Consider the following 15,860-nt stretch of genomic DNA (forward strand, 5'->3'; position numbering starts at 1 on the left):
GAAGAGAAGAGAGAAGAGAAGAGAGAAGAAAGAGAAGAGAAAGAGAAGAGAAGGGAAGAGAAGAGAAGAGAAGAGAAGAGAAGAGAAGGGAAGGAAAGGAAGAGAAAGGAAGAGAAAGGAAGGAAGAGAAGAGAAGAGAAAGGAAGAGAGAGAGAAAGGAAGAGAAAGAGAAGAGAAAGGAAGAGAGGAAAGGAAGAGAAAGGAAGAGAAAGGAAGAGAAAGGAAGAGAAGGAAGAGAAGGGAAGAGAAAGGAAGAGAAAGAAGAGAAGGGAAGAGAAGGGAAGAGAAAGGAAGAGAAGGGAAGAGAAAGAGAAGAGAAGGAAGAGAAAGAGAAGAGAAAGGAGAGAAGGGAAGAGAAGGGAAGAGAAGGGAAGAGAAGGGAAGAGAAGGAAGAGAAGAAAGGAAGAGAAAGGAAGAGAAAGGAAGAGAAAGGAAGAGAAAGGAAGAGAAGGGAAGAGAAAGGAAGAAAAGGAAGAGAAAGGAAGAGAAGAGGAAGGAAGAGAAGGGAAGAGAAGAAGGAAGAGAAGGGAAGAGAAGGAGAAGAAGAGAAGGAAGAGAAGAGAAGAGGAAGAGAAGAGAAGAGAAGAGAAGAGAAGAGAAGGAAGAGAAAGGAAGAGAAAGGAAGGTAAAGGAAGAGAAGGGAAGAGAAGGGAAGAGAAGGGAAGAGAGAGAGAGAAGAAGAGAAGAGAAGAGAAGAGAGAAGAGAAGAGAGAGAAGAGAGAAGAAGAGAGAAGAAGAGAAGAGAGAGAAGAGAGAAGAAGAGAGAAGAAGAGAGAGAGAGAAGAAGAGAAGAGAGAAGAGAGAGAGAAGAGAGAAGAGAGAGAAGAAGAAGAGAGAAGAGAGAGAGAGAGAAAGAGAGAGAGAAGAGAGAAGAGAGAGAAGAGAAGAGAGAAGAGAAGAGAGAGAAAGAAGAGAAGAGAAGAGAAGAAGAGAAGAGAGAGAGAAGAAGAGAAGAGAGAGAAGAAGAGAAAGAGAAGAGAGAGAAGAGAAGAGAGAGAGAGAGAAGAGAAGAAGAGAGAGAAGAGAAGAGAGAAGAGAGAGAAGAGAGAAGAAGAGAGAGAAGAAGAGAAGAAGAGAGAGAGAGAAGAAGAGAAGAAGAGAGAAGAGAAGAGAGAGAGAAGAGAGAGAGAAGAAGAGAAGAGAGAGAGAGAGAAGAGAAGAGAGAAGAGAGAGAGAAAGAGAAGAGAGAGAGAGAAGAGAGAAGAGAGAGAAGAAAGAGAGAGAGAAGAGAGAGAGAGATAGGAAGAGAGAAGTAGTAGAAGAGAAGAGAAGAGAGAGAAGAAAGTAGAGAAGAGAAAGAGAGAGGAGAGAGAAGGAGAGAAGAAGAGAGAAAGAAGAAGAGAAGAGAAGAAGTAGAGAAAGAGAGAGAGAGAGAGAGAAGAGAGAAGAGAAGAGAGAGAAGAAGAGAAAGAAGAAGAGAGAGAAGAGAAGAGAAAGAGATAGAAGAGAGAAGAGTAGAGAAGAAGAAAGAGAGAAGAGAAGAAGAGAAGAGAGAGAAGGAGAAAGAGAAGAAGAGAAAGAGAGAAGAGAAAGAAGAGAGAGAGAAGAGAGAAGAAAGAGAGAGAAGAGAGAGAGAAAAGAGAGAGAAGAAGAGAAGAAGAGAAAGAGAAGAGAGATAGGAAGAGAAAGGAAGAGAAGGGAAGAGAAGGGAAGAGAAGGGAAGAGAAGGGAAGAGAGAAGGGAAGAGAAAGAAGAGAAAGGAAGAGAAAGGAGAGAAAGGAAGAGAAGGGAAGAGAAGGGAAGAGAAAGGAAGAGAAGGGAAGAGAAAGGAAGAGAAGGGAAGAGAAGGGAAGAGAAGGGAAGAGAAGGGAAGAGAAGGGAAGAGAAGGGAAGAGAAGGGAACAGAAGGGAAGAGAAGGGAAGAGAAAGGAAGAGAAAGGAAGAGAAAGGAAGAGAAAGGAAGAGAAAGGAAGAGAAAGGAAGAGAAAGGAAAGAGAAGGAAGAGAAAGAAGAGAAGGGAAGAGAAGGGAAGAGAAGGAAAGGAAGAGAAGGGAGAAGGGAAGAGAAGGAAGAGAAAGGAAGAGAAGGGAAGAGAAGGGAAGAGAAGGGAAGAGAAGGGAAGAGAAGGGAAGAGAAAGGAAGAGAAAGGAAGAGAAAGGAAGAGAAAGGAAGAGAAAGGAAGAGAAGGGAAGAGAAAGGAGAGAAGAAAGGAAGAGAAAGGAAGAGAAAGGAAGAGAAGGAAGAGAAGGGAAGAGAAGGGAAGAGAAGGGAAGAGAAGAGAAGAGAAGAGAAGAGAAGAGAAGAGAAGAGAAGAGAAGAGAAGAGAAGAGAAAGGAAGAGAAAGGAAGGTAAAGGAAGAGAAGGGAAGAGAAGTGAAGAGAAGGGAAGAGAAGGGAAGAGAAAGGAAGAGAAGGGAAGAGAAGGGAAGAGAAGGGAAGAGAAGGGAAAAGAAACGAAGAGAAGGGAAGAGAAGGGAAGATAAAGGAAGATAAAGGAAGAGAAAGGAAGAGAAAGGAAGAGAAAGGAAGAGAAAGGAAGAGAAGGGAAGAGAAGGGAAGAGAAAGGAAGAGAAAGGAAGAGAAAGGAAGAGAAAGGAAGAGAAGGGAAGAGAAAGGAAGAGAAAGGAAGAGAAAGGAAGAGTATGGAAGAGAATCGAAGAGAATGGAAGAGAAGGGAAGAGAATCGAAGAGAAAGGAAGAGAATGGAAGAGAAAGGAAGAGAAAGGAAGAGAAGGGAAGAGAAGGGAAGAGAAGGGAAGAGAAGGGAAGAGAAGGGAAGAGAAGAGAAGAGAAGAGAAGAGAAGAGAAGAGAAGAGAAGAGAAGAGAAGAGAAAGGAAGAGAAAGGAAGGTAAAGGAAGAGAAGGGAAGAGAAGTGAAGAGAAGGGAAGAGAAGGGAAGAGAAAGGAAGAGAAGGGAAGAGAAGGGAAGAGAAGGGAAGAGAAGGGAAAAGAAACGAAGAGAAGTGAATAGAAGGGAAGATAAAGGAAGATAAAGGAAGAGAAAGGAAGAGAAAGGAAGAGAAAGGAAGAGAAAGGAAGAGAAGGGAAGAGAAAGGAAGAGAAAGGAAGAGAAAGGAAGAGAAAGGAAGAGAAAGGAAGAGAAGGGAAGAGAAGGGAAGAGAAGGGAAGAGAAGGGAAAAGAAGGGAAGAGAAGGGAAGAGAAGGGAAGAGAAGGGAAGAGAGAGGAAGAGAAAGGAAGAGAAGGGAAGAGAAGGGAAGAGAAGGGAAGAGAAGGGAAGAGAAGGGAAGAGAAGGAAGGAAGGAAGAGAAGGGAAGAGAAGGGAAGAGAAGGGAAGAGGAAGAGAAAGGAAGAGAAGGGAAGAGAAGGGAAGAGAAGGGAAGAGAAACGAAGGAAGAAACGAAGAGAAACGAAGAGAAGGGGAGAGAAGGGAAGAGAAAGGAAGAGAAAGGAAGAGAAAGGAAGAGAAAGAAGAGAAGAGAGAAGAGAAGAGAAGAAGAAGAGAGAAGAGAGAGAGAAAGAAGAAAGAAAAAGAGAAGAGAGAGAAGAAGAAAGAAGAGAAGAAAGAGAGAGAGAGAAGAGAGAAAGAAAGAAAGAGAGAGAAGAGGAGAAAGAAGAGAGAGAAGAAGAAAAGAGAAAGAGAGAGAAAGAGAAAGAGAAGAGAAGAGAGAAGAGAGAGAGAAGAGCAGAGAGAGAGAGAAAAGAAAGAAGAGAGAAGAGAAGAAGAAGAGAAAGAGAAAGAGAAAGAAGAGAAGAAAAAGAAGAAGAGAAGAGAAGGAAGAGAGAGAAGAGGAAGAAGAGAGAAGAGAAGAAAGAGATAAGAAGAAGAAGAAGTGAGAGAGGAGAGGAAGAGAAGAAGAGAAGCCATAGAGCGAAGGAAGAGAAGGAGAAGGGGAGATAAGAGAAAGAAGAGCAGAGAGAGAGAAGAGAAGAGAGAAGCGGAAGAGAAGAGAAGAAGGAAGAAAGAAGAAGAAGGGAAGAGAAGGCAAGAGAAAGGGAAAGGAAGAGAAGGGAAGAGAAAGGAAGAGAAAGGAAGAGAAAGGAAGAGAAAGGAAGAGAAGGGAAGAGAGGGAAGAGAAGGGAAGAGAAAGAAGAGAAAGGAAGATAAAGGAAAGAGAAGGGAAGAGAAAGGAAGAGAAAGGAAGAGAAGGGAAGAGAAGGGAAGAGAAGGAAGAGAAGGGAAGAGAAGGGAAAGAAGAGAAGGGAAGAGAAGAGAGAAGGGAAGAGAAGGGAAGAGAAGGGAAGAGAAGGGAAGAGAAGGGAAGAGAAAGGAAGAGAAAGGAAGAGAAGGGAAGAGAAAGGAAGAGAAAGGAAGAGAAGGGAAGAGAAGGGAAGAGAAGGGAAGAGAAGGGAAGATAAAGGAAGAGAAAGGAAGAGAAAGGAATAGAAAGGAAGAGAAAGGAAGAGAAGGGAAGAGAAAGGAAGAGAAAGGAAGAGAAAGGAAGAGAAGGGAAGAGAAGAGAAGAGAAGAGAAGAGAAGAGAAGAGAAGAGAAGAGAAGAGAAGAGAAGAGAAGAGAAGAGAAGAGAAGAGAAAAGTAAAGAAAAGTAAAGAAAATAAAAGAGAAGAATAGAAAAGAAAAGAAAAGAAAAGAAAAGAAAAGAAAAGAAAAGAAAAGAAAAGAAAAGAAAAGAAAAGAAAAGAAAAGAAAAGAAAAGAAAAGAAAAGAAAAGAAAAGAAAAGAAAAGAAAAGAAAAGAAAAGAAAAGAAAAGATAAGAAAAGAAAAGGAAAGAAAAGGAAAGAAAAGGAAAGGAAAGGAAAGGAAAGGAAAGGAAAGGAAAGGAAAGGAAAGGAAAGGAAAGGAAAGGAAAGGAAAGGAAAGGAAAGGAAAGGAAAGGAAAGGAAAGGAAAGGAAAGGAAAGGAAAGGAAAGGAAAGGAAAGAAAGAAAGAAAAGAAAGAAAAGAAAACAAAAGAAAAGAAAAGAAAAGAAAAGAAAAGAAAAGAAAAGAAAAGAAAAGAAAAGAAAAGAAAAGAAAAGAAAAGAAAAGAAAAGAAAAGAAAAGAAAAGAAAAGAAAAGAAAAGAAAAGAAGAGAAGAGAAGAGAAAGAAAAGAAAAGAAAAGAAAAGAAAAGAAAAGAAAAGAAAAGAAAAGAAAAGAAAAGAAAAGAAAAGAAAAGAAAAGAAAAGAAAAGAAAAGAAAAGAAAAGAAAAGAAAAGAAAAGAAAATAAAAGAAAAGAAAAGAAAAGAAAAGAAAAGAAAAGAAAAGAAAAGAAAAGAAAAGAAAAGAAAAGAAGAGAAAAGAAAAGAGAAAAGAAAAGAAAAGAAAGGGAAAGAAAAGAAAAGAAAAGAAAAGAAAAGAAAAGAAAAGAAAAGAAAAGAAAAGAAAAGAGGAGAAAAGAAAAGAGAAAAGAAAAGAAAAGAAAGGGAAAGAAAAGAAAAGAAAAGAAAAGAAAAGAAAAGAAAAGAAAAGAAAAGAAAAGAAAAGAAAAGAAAAGAAAAGAAAAGAAAAGAAAAGAAAAGAAAAGAAAAGAAAAGAAAAGAAAAGAAAAGAAAAGAAAAGAAAAGAAAAAAGAAAAGAAAAGAAAAGAAAAGGAGAGAAAAGAAAAGAAAAGAAAAAAGATAATAAAAGAAAAAAGAGGTAAGGACTGGGAAATATACACTGTTAGTTCTAGTGAGCCCCAGCTTTCTTAGCAAGGGTGGATTTGGGGAGAAAGAAAATGATTCAGCCAGGATCCTTCCCTAGCCAAGCCATCTCACATCCTCTATACGATATAGTCCTTATTCTTTCTGAAACCGGATGGATCTTAACCCTCACTCAGTTTGCACATACCTGAAAGTTTAGCTCCAGAAAATCTTTAAATACAAAGAGAAGCACTATACTGAATGTAGGAATTGTTTTCTGGATTTTCTCTGGCCATTGACTTTGCTTGACGATTTCTCCTTTCTTTGAGGAGTTTTGAGCCAGGAAATTCCAGCTTTTGTCTTTAAGGAATTAACATAGCACAAAGGATCCATACAGCTTTTCTGCATATATATACTAGTTGCTGTGCAACTAATGCTGCTCTGAATCAAGGCAATTCCCTCTGTATTGGACAGATGTAAACCTCTTTGCTGTCTAATGCTATTGAATCCCTGGACCTGAGGAACAGAGCTCAAGTCTGCGTGCAGGTTAAGCAACTAGGCAGTCAAGTTCACCATCCTGAAGACATCTACAAAAGTGGCCACACTGGTACCAAAAGGCAGAAGCAGTCTCTATGGGAGAGCTTGAGAGGCAAACTTCACAACAGAGAAAGGCTCTTAGGTAAAGTTAGGGCAGAAATACCTATTTTTTCCTTCACCAGCATCTCACTGAGATAATGTTTGGGTTTTAATGCATGTATTGTGTGATCACTGAGATGAATTTGACTTCCTTTTATTTAACACCAACCTCCTCAGAAAGTAAGAAACCACTGGCAATACCACAGCTACTTTATGATCCGTCCTTTACCACCAAGCTGATCTTTAAAAGTAATTATCTTTTCAATTATTCTTTTGTGCTGTACATAGGTTATTTTCCAAATTTCCAGTAAGATAGGAAATAAGGTATCAAATCATATAATCTTGCATGGATAAACTCAGAGCTAACTAGTGCTAAAGCAGAAATGAAATAACCTGCTTTCTATGAGCTGTTACCCAAAGCTAGACAAGGAAGGAGAAGAAATAAACATATCCTAAAAAACGCTCAAATTTTCTTACATATATGTATATGCCATTCCTAAAATGTCCATTTTTAAGACACCAAGAAGGAGATATAGCATTACCTATAACAAAATTCGTTTTTGAAGACGTTTGTGCATACTGCTGTTCAATATACTTTGGCTTATACGTCACCATGCCAATTAAAGAATTGAACTGAATGATACTTGCACACAAATACAGAATGTAAACTGGATTCCCAAGGAGGTTCTTCAGTGATGGCAAGAAGTCTGCAAAACAAAACAGCAGAAATTACAACCAGGCCGAAGAAAGAGCTAGTGCTGTGAATATTGCTTTGCAACATGTTTGCACCTTTCAAGGAAGGACTGCAGAACATTTCAGAGGTAATTCATGAAGTTCCATGATGCTCCTAAGAGCTCCTCCATTTCTGGATGGGGGAACAGCAGAGCAAAATACTAAGCATCAATGTCCTGGAAGACATACCTCGTTTTATGTATCTTCTTTTGATCTGGTTTAATCCGATGATCTTTGAGGTCCTTCCCAACATGGTAATCTATAATTCTAGGTTAAACCAGGACTGATTTGTTTTCTATGTGTCCTTCACATTTTTTAGCATATTCTTGGGGCAGAGAGTTCTCAGCACAGCTGACAACTAAGCGTATACGTACTGAGCTACAGATTCAAGCACTGAGGGAAAATACTTTTGGTAAAGTAGGGGCAAAGAATGCAATTATGCAAACCAGCTTGTATCTAAATCTAGATAGCTTCCTAAATATCTTGTCTGTGACCATCTTTATGCTGATCAGATACTGTATAAGTGTTTTTCTAATGAATTATCTTAAAGGAAAAGGTTTAGCAAAACCTGAGATGTTTTTGACCCCCCTTCTGCAACAGTCAATACCTGTGAAAGTGTTTTTGCAGAGTTTCATGGTATTTGCTGCACCACTAATGTAATTTTACAAGTCTCATCTGGAGAAATTCTGTATTCAAGAGCAAGTCCCACAATGAGCAATGAAAAGACTGTTTTTGTACATACTAGTTAGGTGGAGAGAGACACCTGAAGGAAAATAGTCATTCTGAGGCCATTATATGCCCTCAGAAAGTGTAAGGTTTTAAAGTACAAATCTAGCGAGGGAAGGCCTCAACAGCCACAAAATAAACTCTAGTTACTTGCCTTCTGCCATCTCAGCAATCTTCACTTGTTGCTGATAAGACTTTTGATGGTCCTTGTTATCCTCAGTGATGAACTCTGACTGCTCAGAAGAGGTACTGGAGTCCTTCCTGCCCTCTGGTTTCGGGAGGTGCTTGGGTAGGAACCAGAAAGGGATGCCAGCTAGAACACTAATCATACCTGCTAGCAGGTAGCCCAGCCACCAGGCTCCCACCCACTGCACATCCTTGTGAGTTATTGTTACACTGTCTAGAGAAAGACAAAAAAGAAAGAACATATAAATGGGTTTTGGGATTGCTTGCTGATATTAGGGGAAGTGATTCTGAAGGGACTTACTCCAGAGGAGTCCACCCCCACCTTGCCAGGTTTAGCTGTGCTGTGTCTATCAGTGTTAAACTAGCAACAGTGGGAAGACAATAAGGACTTGCTGATTCCTTTGACACAGCAGTAGCTTTGCCCTGACACAATAAGGTCCCCAGCTGTGACACTCACATGTCCCCACAACATGTGTATGATTCTATGGTTCCTGCTGTTCCCCCAGAGACTCCTCATCAGGGCATCTCCTGGGGGCACCAGCCACAGATCTGCTGGGACTGAGGAAGCATCAGGCCTCCTACTTCCTCCACACCCATCTTTCTTGCTAGCCTTTTCTGTGTGGGCCATTGCATTGCTGCTATCCCTTTCTATGTCATTAAGTGCCTGCTCCATCTCTGCTAGCCCCTTAAGCCTGGAAGATAATTCAATAGTTCTTGGCCTAAAACAGGCATTTTGGAGCCTGATTGAATTTTTAAAACCAGAGTTTTCTGACTTACCCAGATCTACAAAGCCAATGTCAACATAAAGTTTGGCACACAGGGATCCTAGAAGAAAGCCAAATATTGGCCCTATAATTGCAACTGTCTGTACGCAGCCTGCAACAGAAAACAGGGGACTGTTACACACCTGGTTTAAAAAAGCACTAGGTCTTGCTGCACCTAACAGTAAAGTAGGATATGTCATGGCTAACATGGCTAACAAGTAACAGTCTTAAAATACTAAGCCAACCTTTTGCTCTCTGACACATTAGTTATATAAGTTTTTCAAGAAGAAAAGGACAACAATAAAATGTCCCCCACTACACTGACACTTCAACATCTTTTTGTTGTCATCCAACTAAGGAATGAAATTCAGCCCAAATTAAAGAATAAGTCTGGAACTTAATGGTCTAACTCATTATCGTCACCAATCTAGAACTGCTAGAAACCATTTAGCTGAGTAAATGAAACAAAGAACAAATGACAGTTATTCAAGTTACTGATCACTTTAAGTGATGGTGGACCCTGAACAGGCTGAAAAAACCACTTTGCTTTGGTACCCAATATTAATGTGTTTCAGTACACCTTCAGCCAAACCTTCTGACTATTTTGAACATTCAAAATGGATCTGGAGATCTGGGAAGAGTGAATCTTTTACAAAGAGGACCTGAGTTTTTGCCTTTTGCCAGGCTGCAAACTTGTCAAGAAAAGATGCTGATTCACGCAAATGTATAGAGGTCTTCAGACAATGAACACAACAAACAACCAGTGATACCAACTTTGTAAAGCTCCAGTATTTAAAGCCTTATTGTTTATAATCCTACCTGAAGCTGGAGGGAATGTTTTGAGTGCCTGCCAAAGTGCTATTTCAAGTGCTTAAGAGTACATGCTTTTTATCACTTTCCAGAGAACTGAATGTGCACACAGGCTCAGCAGTCCACCTCTAGAAGAATTAGGAGGATTAGGGTAACAGCAGGAACCTAAGGTCAAATTCTTTCCTCAAATTAAGACAATGGAACTGTGCTGGTACAACTAAAGGGGAACTTGGTCCCTCAAGCGTACGAGACTGTTAAATAAACTTTAATATTGGAAACCATGTAGACCAAACAATCAGGGCAAGTTAATTCAGTAACACCCATTCCATTATTCAGAATGACTCAGGTTCCATTAGGAAAAAATCCATTAGGAAAAAAGGTATTTATTTTACCAATGTATAAGGCAGTATTTTCTTCAACGGTGTAGTCATCGAGGTATGCAATTCCCAAAGGCTGGATAGGAGTTTCACCCATTCCACGCAAAAGATTTCCCACTAAAACATAGATCCACATGGAAGAGCCTCCTTCTTTTTCACATCCTGGGTGTATCACAAGAGAGACAACATGATGAGTTTTTTCTTAACAGCGTGACACTGAATGCACAGGACTTCTAATGGGGGAAAACCAGTATGAAAACTGTGAAAAATGTTTTGTGAGGTGTATGGATGGCAACTTTAACTAAATCAGCTTGAGGAAGACACACTATTAGCATTAACTGCTTCATTCAAAGATACTAGAAGTTGGCTAGTTTTATAAATCTATCATCACATCCCACTTTAGAAGCCTTTTTCACTTCTTTCTAACCAGAACTGGGATCTCAGAATAGAAATATTTGGGAAGCATTGAAGATTATAGGCTCCATACCCATGAGGAGCTCAAAGCACCCAGAGGGTAGACAGCTTTGTGCTGTGCAAAAAGGGGTCATGGGCAGGGAGAGAAACAAGAAGTGGGATTTGCAGGTTGTGAGACCCAAGCAGCTCTTTCCAGTGGGATGAGCATCTAACGGCATATTTCCTGGCATAAGGAAAACCATGACTTTCCAAGGTCGCCATGGGAGACTGGTGTTTCTGCAAGCCACAAAGCTGCAGAAAATTGCTAGAGGAGACAGCAAGGCTGGAGGAAAGGCTGCAGCCTGAAAAAAACCCAAACTCTTGGCAGTGGTCAGTGGCAGTTATATATTTATTGTTAATAATTTGCCTCAGATCTGAATTTTCTGTATATTCATCTTATTCCTTTTTCTTTCTATTTTGTGTTCAAATAAACTATTGCATGAGAGTTTGTGAGCGTTTTGATACATTCTTCTATGCTTATCATGATATTTGACACAGATCATTCTCACCTGCATTCATTTTTGCTTGAGGTTTTTCCAAGGCAGGGATTAGAGTTCGGCTTTTATCCTGCAGACATGGAGAGATGCTAACAGTCGAATTGATGGTGGAAGGGAATCTTTCATACTCATATCTGTTTATAAACCAAAGTTGTTTTTTACTGTCCCAATTTATGAGAAAAAGCAAACAAATGTGTTATGACCATGGAAGATAGGCACTTAAATGAACATTTCATCTGCATCCAGTGTTGACAATTATGGTTTACAGGCAATAAATGGAACTCAGTTTATACTGTGTTAGTACACGAATATTGTTCCTTTGGTTGTGTGTCACAGTGATGTATTTCAGTTTAACAGGCATTTGGTCTACTATGATGCATGAATCTGTACTGAAAGATTAACAGACAGTGGGTGTATCCTCTGGCTTGTGTTTGAAACTCAGAGTTTAGTCATCCCTTCATCACTGAAGTCTCAATAAGTCTTAAACTGTGTCAAAATGTGGCCAATCAAGATCAGAGGCTAATAAAATGATAATGTGATTACAGCTGAGCACATATGTTACATTATTTGCTGTACAGTAATTAGTCTGTTGCATAACCACATCTACATATGCCTATTTCTATGGGCATCTTTACAATCAATGCCTAAATATTTTAGTGAGCTAACATTCAGTGTGCATAGCCCAGCTGGAAAATACCAATCACTGCACTTACCGTCCCATGAAGAACTGGGGCATTGCAATTAGGAATGTTCCAGCTGACATAATTAAGCAGCCTGCTCCAATTATTCTTGGCCTGTGAAGCTTCGCTCCAAAGTAGCTTACAAGAATTATGATTAGGAGGTTCCCTTTGAGAGTACAAAAGGAAAACTGAGTTTTATGGCTTTTTGGTAGGAGATTCCCTAAAATAACAATTCCTGGTGAATGGTATAGGCAGTGATTTCAGGGGAGAGGACTGTTTGCATGAGATCGGTGTTTCTCCCTCTCTCCAGGCTTTCTTACAAGAGTCCAATGCCTTCCATGATAAGAAAACCATAAACTTTTGGATAATCAGCTAGAAATGAGGAGGACTATACCATCTGAAAAGGATAGATAGCCAGGAAAACAGGAAAAGAGGGACTCAAACAGAACTTTATACCCTTAGGCTAGCATTTAATTCCTGTGAATGCCACAGTCCACTGTGCATCCATGAGATAAATTCAGTAAACTGAAATTGTAAGAGACAATGTCATTCTAGAAACAGTGCAAGAAGGAAAGGGATGGACGGGACAATAGCAGATTACAGTTAGAGGTTTGTACCCTTCCTCCTTAATAAATCACTTGTAGGAGAGGTGGATTTCTGACAAAAGGGGAAAGATGGGAATCTGTGCAGGTAAATTCTCATTCAACAGCCCAAATTTCTACTAGGGCTATTTGCCAGACATAGGCTTATCACAGTATAAAATATTTATAACTATGTTGAACTATTGCTTGTACAAACAACCCTTATCCTATCGAAGATAATCATATTGGCAGTCATGCTGATCTTTACTAGGTGCATCTTGCTCAGTTTTAATGGCTCAAGGAGATTCGTACAATTGTTTTTCATCACTCTTTTTTCTCTGAAAATAAAAATACATCGTACAGCACATACCAATTTCAAAGCTGCCGTCAATAACGCCAACCAAAGAAGATGGGATATCAAATCTTCTTTCTATTTGTGTTATAGTACTTTTTAGATAACTTCCTGATAGTGCTTTAGCAAAATAAACAAAAGACAATGCTCCAAGAAATACCTGTGAAAGAAATAGACAGTGATTAAAATGAGGCAGTACAGAAAGCAATGGTGATATAAACTGAACTTGCTATCAGCCACTGCATATTTCAGGTAGATGTCAAAAGTACTGATGCTTCGAAGGACAGACATATAACACCCACCTTATATCTTTAAGGAGGGGGTATCTTACACAATAACAATAAGGGTACACATTAAGTGTGGTTCAGTGGGGAGGTGGCATTTTCTGGCATTTTTTAATACAGGCTTTTGCAAAGAGCTGGATTTTAGAGTCCTGTTCTTGTAAGCTGTTGCCATGAAGCCCAGGGTGACCAGGAGGGAGAAGTCACTGCCTCACATTACATGAGTCCATGAGTTGACCAATGACCTGCCAAGAAATTCTCTTCTAAGCTCATCCTTTCCCCACAAGACCTCTTGCAAGCTCCAATATGTACATTTTCTTTGGAGTGCCCACTGTATTTTGCTGAAGGAGAACCTTCTCTCATCCTTTTTTATTTAGCAGAGGTGTTTTATGTGTTAGTCTGAATCAGGAGTGGGATTTGAAAATGAAACTCCCTAATCCCTTCACTGTGCTTTGGTCATAGTCCAAATATGCAGACGGAATCCCTTTTACACAAAATAGAATTGGAACATGTGTTCCAGAAGGGCATTATGTTCACTTCAACAGTTAATGGCTCCTCAGTCTCTGGGACAAGACTAGAGCTGAAATGCATACAGTGGGAGTGCAAGGTCCTGAAGAGCTATTTGGAACTAGATGATCTTGAGGTCCTTTCCAATCCTAACTATTCTATGATTCTATGATTTCCTGAATTTGCCACCACCAAATGGAGCCTTTCTGAGTTTATAAGCTCTAGAGATATTCAGCTATGCAATTGGTCATGCAAGTTACAACAGTGCGTTTTTACCTTCACATACAGATTGTATTGACTGAATACCTAGGGATGCTTTTTGTAAAAAGAAAAACAACCCCATACCCTAAACCAGAAATTAAAAGGCACAGTAATATTTCATGTTAAGAGAGGCCTAGATTCTTGTCCTACTCCTTAGGCCTCCTCTCTGAACAATCGTACTTACTAGTAAGCAGGTGCTCTAAAGCGATGTACTCTGCTTCAATGCAACACTCCTTACAATGCCTCATTTGACAAGGCACATAGGCAATAACACTTGGCATCACTGTTGAATGTAAATTTTTGTGTCAAGTTTCAAATGTACCTCTGTGTCACATTCAACAGACTTCACTTTATCCAGTGCTGGTTATCCCTCCTTCAGAAAGACTTGTGGGTAAATAAATGGTATCTCATTCTTATTTCTTCCAGTGAGGTCTCCCAAAGAGCTCTCTAGTAGAAATATTGCCATGATATTTTACATTTTCTGTGTGTTTATGACCTCAGATTTTAAACAACAATGTGAAAGCAAATATAGTTTTTCACAGGAGAATCATATAGGTCAAACTAGAACTTCAACCATCTCAGTCTCTCTTTGGCACAAGTTTTCCTACTGAGTTTGCAGCTGTCCCAGGAGGGAGATGGAGACTGTACAGCTGTGGAAAAGTGTTCCTCTTTCAGAGCTGGGACTGAAAGGAGCACATGATTTCACATTGTTTTTTGGTTTGCAGTGACTGTAATTGAATATTTCACCACATCTTTCTGGTTATTAAAGGAAATTTTAACATATAAGAGGGCTGGTATCTGGGGACCTCATTTCTGGGCCTTTACAGGATTGGACAAAACAAGGAGAATATGCAGGAATCAAAATGTTTTTATAGCAGTCATCAGACCCACTGTATCCTCACTGCTTTGCATTATTTATAGACTTCAGGTCAACTACTGATGAAGTAATTCACTGTATTGGGATCTGGATGAATATCAAAAGTATGTGTATGTGTGTGTGAGAGAGAAAAAACAAAAGAAATGAGGACTGTGCAAGATAAAAAGAACTGGGCAAGGTCAAAGACTCATTTTACATCAACTCAAGCCATCTCACCTTACCATTCTCTGGTGATCTATTGAGACCTCACCCAAGAGAGTGTCAGCATTTGACAGCCTGGCTTTGGAAAGGAGGCAAAGCATAATGCTGCCTCGGGTACTGCAGCATCCCATAAAGGGAGGAATGCTCCTTCAAAGTGCAGTGGTCCTACTCAGTCAGGTACAGCTCCGTTACGAGGCTTAATGTAGAGAGCTTCCATTGGCTCAAGGAAGTACTTCTCATGGGTGAGATAAGTACAGACACAGTGGTGATACTTCTGCAGATTTGTTTCAAAGACACCTCAAGGAGAATTCTTTTAAATCAGGAATATTATAATAATATTTCATAACATGGGGCTCAAAACATGCAGACCATAATAAAAGCATAATTTTTAGAGCCCAGAAGACTACCATGTCTACAAGCTTAAAAAAGCAATCTGTATTAACAGCTGCCTGTAGTACCTGTCTGCCAATGCTCTGTTCTTAAAGTCAGGAAGATAGGGTGGTGCAATAAGGAGGATATAATGACCTTTCAGGAAGATTCTTGAAGACCTCATAACACACAAGCCTCAACCACCATATCATATTTGAGCATTGCCAAATGCTGGGCAAATGAAGATCTGAAGCAGACTTTTTTTGAGACTTAGAAAAATACTTAATGATTTCATAGTGACTCAGCAAGACATAACCAGAAGGGTAAAAAGGGATAGTTCACAGGGAAAAAAGAAAAATAGAGGCTTTCTAAGTCCCTACTGGAATAGTCTAAACCTCTTACTCTACCTTTATACCTCCACAATACGACTGTTTTTCCTTGGATGTGGAAGATTCAGATTTGAATGAAGATCGGTCAACAAGCAGGATTGTATTTGAGAAAAGCTGAGTGTTTTCTTTTGATGAAATCTCCATGATGATGTCCCTTGCCTCTAAAGCAAAAAACACGGAGAGCATTTTAAAAGGGCATCCTAATAGCTCAGCCTCAAAAGCTCCTCATGTGACAGCAACACCCTGCTGTACTGTTTTCCCTACAACAGCAATTATCAAACTATACAACAGAATCTGACAAGTGCACTGGATGTTTAATTATGGAGATTTGCAATTCACTTGCCTATAATAATGAAGATTAAATCATACTCAGCAAGCAGTCATCATCTTCATTCTCTAGCTAGCATCAATGTGATTTCATTGAACACTTAACCAAGCATTACCGGCAGACTAAATGGGTCTTGTTAACATTTTAAACATTTCTGGAGCCTCTATGTAAGTTCATATTCTAGATGTGATGATGTCTGCAGAGATTTCTCAGAGCTAATCTCTGAACTTCCCATATATCTGGGACGTTAAGTAATTAGATCAAAGGAAATCTAGCCTGTTAATGAGGGACTTGAACTGGTTTAGGTTGAAACCTTAGCACTAATCGTCTGATGTTACGTAATGAGTTACACAAGAATAAAGGGGTTTAGTTCCCTTTACCATTTTACATA

General features: G+C 39.5%; 1 protein-coding gene across 2 annotated transcripts in view; it reads right to left on the bottom strand.

Annotated features, from left to right (window-relative positions):
- LOC101871616 (solute carrier organic anion transporter family member 1C1) overlaps nt 1-15,300 on the bottom strand; it is a 27,968-nt gene extending 12,668 nt beyond the window's left edge. The window contains exons 1-8 of one of the 2 annotated variants that reach the window (XM_034062972.1): nt 15,160-15,300; nt 12,275-12,416; nt 11,357-11,489; nt 10,656-10,777; nt 9,709-9,855; nt 8,520-8,618; nt 7,711-7,956; nt 6,641-6,805 (exon numbers count right to left, since the gene is read on the bottom strand). In XM_034062972.1, the coding sequence (XP_033918863.1) occupies nt 6,641-6,805; nt 7,711-7,956; nt 8,520-8,618; nt 9,709-9,855; nt 10,656-10,777; nt 11,357-11,489; nt 12,275-12,416; nt 15,160-15,285 (1,180 nt within the window). In that variant the 5' untranslated portion in view covers nt 15,286-15,300. The remainder of the gene's footprint in view (nt 1-6,640; nt 6,806-7,710; nt 7,957-8,519; nt 8,619-9,708; nt 9,856-10,655; nt 10,778-11,356; nt 11,490-12,274; nt 12,417-15,159) is intronic. The other variant, XM_034062971.1, reaches the window with a different exon arrangement.
- Between the last annotated feature and the right edge of the window lie 560 nt (nt 15,301-15,860).

This window comes from Melopsittacus undulatus, chromosome 5, assembly GCF_012275295.1.
Source record: "Melopsittacus undulatus isolate bMelUnd1 chromosome 5, bMelUnd1.mat.Z, whole genome shotgun sequence".
Lineage (NCBI taxonomy): Eukaryota > Metazoa > Chordata > Aves > Psittaciformes > Psittaculidae > Melopsittacus > Melopsittacus undulatus.